This window comes from Polyodon spathula, chromosome 17, assembly GCF_017654505.1.
Source record: "Polyodon spathula isolate WHYD16114869_AA chromosome 17, ASM1765450v1, whole genome shotgun sequence".
NCBI classification, from domain to species: Eukaryota; Metazoa; Chordata; class Actinopteri; order Acipenseriformes; family Polyodontidae; genus Polyodon; species Polyodon spathula.
In genome coordinates, this window is record NC_054550.1 from 33,297,457 (window position 1) to 33,303,300 (window position 5,844).

Below are 5,844 nucleotides of genomic sequence, written 5' to 3' on the forward strand. Positions count from 1 at the left end.
TATTTAATTGCTCCAGCGCAGGTAACGAGGAAGCAGTGACGCCACACGTTGACGCGGAATGCCAGGAATGTGCAGTTTAAAAGATACACCAACCCAGTTTCCCCCAAATCAGGTCATTCGCGAAACAAGCGGGTTAGGTGCAGCGATTTTTTTAAATCAGGAGCATTAGTACCAGGTGGCTCACTTGCTAATCGATCTCACGTACTTAGTTATATCCACATGCATTTGATTAAACTGAGCCCATACTAGGTGTTAATTGTTGTTTTCGCTAGTAGTAGTTGTTATCACGTTTTGGACAACATGTTTACAACCCGTTTCAATAAATCAAGTACAAGGTGATTACATTTATATGCTACTAGCTGATTTGTTTATTATATACACTGCAGTATTTGATATTTAAACGCGTCATCTATTTTAGACGCAGGTACTGTAATACATGTACTTTACTGCCACCTTGGTATATAATGCGAGAATTACAGCGCTGACTGTACCAGGAGATAAGAGCCTGCAGTTTGAACAAAATCCAAGAGTCAAGGATTCCATTCTAGCCTATTCATCATCACACTTGCTTACCCAAACTGTCCCTGTCCGTTTTCATCACGAGTTATAACATGATTTGGAATCACAATGAATGCCAATGGCACACGGAATACATATGCGTACATTCTACATGTTTAATTTGTATCACATTTCTTGAATGTGTTTTAGAATTAAATGTCTGCTTTTGAAAATACAATTATGCTACTGAAGCACAGCGGTTAAAGTTGCAAAGGATTCACCGTTAACTTTCCTCTGTATTTTTTTCCTCCCCAATGTATTTTCAAAGTTTGTTTGTGCAATGGATATTTGCAACCTACTGTGCTCTCCTGTTTGTTGAAATGACCCATGTACACATATATTATTAACACTAGTCTTACACATGCCTTCTACATTTAACATATGGTTAATATATAACCCCACCTTTTATGTTTGTCTTTACTGCTCCCAGTTTTCTTTAAATGCCAAGAATAGCACAGCAATAGAACAGAATTTCTGCATTGGCCCTTCTTCCATAGTATTAGTAAGTATGCCAACTATGTGTTTCACTGTGTTGGTTTGATGCATTGGCTACATTTTTATCTTACATGAGTCATTAACAGTAGCAGTATGATCACCATTTAAAATGGTAATAATATTGTATTGTATGGCACAACCATTGCATTGCGTTTGGAAGAACTGCAGGAGGATCTCAGAAAGAGGTACAACTCTAAACCTTATTTAGCCTGTGTGACAGGGTGAGGGACATGTCGTTGTGAAGTTTGGCCTCCCAACAGAGGTGCTAAAACCATTAACTTCCTACCCTTGCCAGGATGGAATAGATCACTGTCTGTGGCTGGTTTATGGTGGCCATCTTGGTAAGGTTAGCCACATAGATGCTTTCAGCCTTCCCTTGTCTAATAGAGATTAGTGATACATCTGCCAACTAGTGATAGGCGTATCAGTGATTGGAGAGCCGCAAAAGTATTTAAGGGGACTGTGATGGCTTGGGAGTCAGTGGTGTTTGGGAAGCATAGGAGGACCGCTGACTTGGCAGAGTAAGTAATTGTGTTTATACAAGCAGAACGATAGAGCCCACAATCCCACCTGTGACCCGGCGGCAGACCAACAAGGGAACCTCTGTGACCAGAATCCAGGCCCCTTGTAAGCATGGGGGAGAAAGGCCCTCTTCTCTACCCCAAAATTTTGTTTATTCTTTTTTTGTTGTTGTTGTTGTTGTTGTGTGTGAATACAACTTTTGGACACTGTAAATAATAATCACACCATTCTTCTGAACTTCTATTTCGGAGTTTGTTTTGTGTACCGTTCACTGTCACCCAACTTGAAAGAGAAATATAATAGCCAACCAATATCCGCTTTGAAGCCTGTATTTAGGGGATACAGCAGGTACATATCAGTTCAACTGTCAAACCCAAGAAATGGTTTTGGAAATCTTTTGTGTAACATGTAATAACCCCCAAGCATTATCCCTGTGTTTTTAAATCGTATGATTAGACAGTGCATCATAGATGGCAGCTCTGTGCATTTGCAAATGTTTCATATTGCGATGTGATAAGAAAACTTTGCAGCGATCTCCAGTTTTGTATTTAGATTCTCCTAATGAAAATATATCAAACAGTGACTCCAAATGAGCTTCTATCAATTTCCATTACAAGCTCATAGGTGAAAGTAAGGGCACAGTTACATTGTTTCCAGAATATTGAAGATAAGAAGTCTGCATCTCAAACAATTGATATATTAGCAGTATCAGATTTACAAAATAAATAAGTTACAGAAAACATGGAAAATGTCACAAGTTTGTATTGCACCACATACCATACATGCTGCTTTATGCAATGAACCAACTCCAACATTTTACAGTCCATTTTATTGTTTCCAAAGTACAGACAGGTACAGTACATACAGATGGTGGCTATTCAGATAGGTGACAAATAATCATGGGGGGGGGGGGTCAATGTCCAGGCAAGCTTCTTAAATTAATGATGTCCTGCAATAAAAAAGGAGGGGATTCAATTTGTGCTCCATAAAGTAATGTATGAACAGTAATACCAAGTTTATACATTTATTTTAAAATAAATACTTTGAAAATATTCAACATCTTAAATGTATCGTTTAAATTATTCTACAGGAAAATTATCATTATTGATCAACTTTATTTGACAGGGTTTGAATGAAAGTGTCTGCTTTTGAAAAATAGATACATGCATTCAAATGAATTAAATCAATAACCTAATATCAATTTAGAAAGAAAGGGAGGGGGAGAACAATCTGCATTTACATACAAACCACTAGGAAAAGAAGGATTCAATGAAGGGAACTGTTTAGCAAATTAAAAATACTTACTGTCTTTCACAGCTTTCTTTCCTAAAATACAAAGAAAGAGTTCAGATTCACAATTCATATTACAGAACGACAACCCTAAAAAATGCATCTACAGAAAATAACAACTTTCACAAAGTCAGAGACGAGCTTAGTTTACTGGTCTGCTGGTTTGGATGGTTTTGTATTTGCAAGAGCTGAATGTAGCTCTGCAGCGATCGAAATAACAGAAGTTTAGATTTAAAGTGTTTATATAAGAATTCAGAACCTCCTCATGATGAATATGCTTTCACAGATTTCTGGAAAATGTGACTATGTGAAAAAGAGGTTTGCCATGTGTCTTGTGAACTTGGTTCCTATCCCAGTTCACCAGGGTATAAGACTATCTGTGTTGAACATGGAACTGTATGTGGTGTCCAAAACCCTTCTTGGGAAGGAGCCTTTCAGAACCCTGCTTAAAAATCAGCACAGGTGCAGAAAGATAGGCCAGGCTTCTCAGCAAAGGGCCAAGCGAGAGAATCTGCATACCCAGCTCAAGATTTAAATCAGTTCCTAATTTGGGTTAGGACAACGGCTCAAAATGAACATTTCATGTGTTCAAAATATAGTACAGTTTTACATTGGCCTGACTTTCTGCACGTATGCCTTCATTTTTAACATGCCCAAACTGAGAGTGAGCGATCTGACTTACCACCGTATGACACTTTGTAGTACAGGTATGTCATAATGCCCACGCCAACCCACATCTCTTGGTATGCTTGAGTGTAGTATGGCCTCATCTTGGACCACCACGTTGCAAAAGCACGGCCTGCCATCTGCAAATACAAAAAAGAAAATCAGGTATCACTTTAAAAAGCACAGAACGCAGTACTGGGTTATACGAGTTCTAATAGGTCCAGTCACAACATCTGAATGTGTCTTGACACGCAAGTACTGCCTTTGTATTAGACTTTGCAGGACAGCAGCAGCCTGCAGTTCAGAGAATAATGTTTTTTTTTCAAGAAAATGTGCATTACCACTTGTTCTCTGAAATCCCTGAAAAGTGTAAATTATCTTCCTTCAAGGACTCACTGCTCAGGGAGGTATGTTGATGGCGCAAAAAAAAAAAAAAAAAGAAAAAAAAAAAGAGGTTTGCAGTACTGTCGAGTGTCAATCGCACTGTACATTTTCCTAACAGATTTAGTTATGCTTTCTGATTTTTTGTAAATCATACAGCATGCTCTCTTAATCTTACCATTCAGTGGCATGATCAAACAACACTTGATATGTTTCGTGGACATTCTTAATTAAGCGTCCTATACATTTACGTTGGTTACCCAGCGCGTTTTAAAAACAATCTTAGCATTTTACAAAGGGCGATTTTCAAATGAAATGCAAAGGTCGGTGCACAATATATTCTTATGTCATTTACCGGCCAAAAACGTACCAATGACTGCTCAGTAAAGTTTAAGTTAGCTATAGGCTAGGCCTAGAACCCAATACGGCATTGTGTATTATCTAAATAAACCGTTTAATTTCAAATTGAACAGCTCTTGCTATACCAATACATTACATATAAAGACTGCCATGTAATAAGTATTTGACAGGAGAAACGGTGCTGTTTCTATTTACTCACCTTGTGTATGTGATCTGTACTCTGCTGCTAACACCAGCAATCAATTCAGGAAGGTCACTGCCTGCTGCAGGAATTACCCTAGTGTTCTGCGGGAAGGATTTGGTAAGCTTTTAACGAAAGTAATTTTTAGCAGTGCCCTCTGCTGGGGAGGTCTTATACGACACTCTCCAAATCCTACATAAATGGTCAAGGGCTAGTTTCAGAGGCGTTCATTAGCTATAATGTTTAATGACTTTACCCAAATACTGTAAATAATAAATAGTCCAACATTACTGTTTACTGGTGGTCTGTGAAACTAGCCTCAAAGTTGTAAACGTTACACAGAAATCTAAATTAACGGCTTTCATCCGTTTATTTATTTATTTATTTTTAATGTACTGTGGGTTCAAATTATTAACATTTTTGAGGGAAAGCTGTGGAAAGTAAATATTTAAAGAGCCGCTTAAAGAAAGATCGTCTTCAGTCAAGATTTCATTTTTGTTTTCATTGTTTGTTATTGTTGTTTAAGATTCGGCATTTCAGTCTATATCAGATCAAATCTAAATCTGAGGGACATGGTAAAAGTATTTGACATGACAGTTTGTAGGTCTCCCAGGAGAGCCTTCAAACCAAGGCTTTCGAAAAAATTGAGATCCCTAAGTAGAAAAAGATCTCTCTCTTACTACGACTACGACTACTACTAATAATAATAATAATAATAATAAATTCATAAATCATCATGATTTTGAAATGTATTATTATTATTATTATTTATTATTATTATTATTATTATTATTTTCAAATACAGTTCGTTTTATTTAGGGCAGGACTCAAGGTGACCTCTTAATGACCACCAGATGGCGTACGTGGAAGGCCATTTCTATCGAATGTTGACAACCTCATAAAGCAAAATCATTCCATCGGACCCTTTCAACCTAGGAACAGCGCTAGTCTATTAACTGACTCTTTACACCTGTAACCACTGACTAGGAAAGCCTACTACTGGCCTTCAGATGGCCGTTGATTCCGACCATTCTGTTTTTGATATCAAGAATTCTAGTTTTGATATAAAAAATATTATTTAGAATTATTGATAGAAAAAAAAAAATCTACTTTTGATATCAAGAAAACATTACTGATATCAGTAATAGAATTGCTGATATCAGAAATGGCGGATTATGTATGAAGGGCTTGCCATAATTACTAGTATTTTCACACGAACTTGTAAGGTGACCATATGGCTCTGTGTTCAGCGGGACAGTTCAGGCTTTTCAACTCGCAACCCAATGCATTCTGGTAAGTGTAGTCCTGCTTCTCTTAAAGGTAAGATTGATACCTGAGACAGGTAAAACATACCAGAATGCATTCGGTTGCGAGTTAAAAAGCCTGAACTA

The 5,844-nt window shown here is 37.4% G+C and overlaps 1 protein-coding gene across 1 annotated transcript; it reads right to left on the minus strand.

Moving 5' to 3' along the window:
• Positions 1-2,387: 2,387 nt before the first annotated feature.
• On the minus strand, positions 2,388-4,572 carry atp5mj (ATP synthase membrane subunit j). Its single transcript, XM_041275354.1, has 4 exons — positions 4,472-4,572; positions 3,548-3,671; positions 2,881-2,901; positions 2,388-2,524 (listed from the first exon to the last, which is right to left on the minus strand). The coding sequence occupies exons 2-4, from the start codon at positions 3,669-3,671 to the stop codon at positions 2,514-2,516; spliced, it is 156 nt and encodes a 51-aa protein (XP_041131288.1). The 5' UTR covers positions 4,472-4,572; the 3' UTR covers positions 2,388-2,513.
• Positions 4,573-5,844: the final 1,272 nt, after the last annotated feature.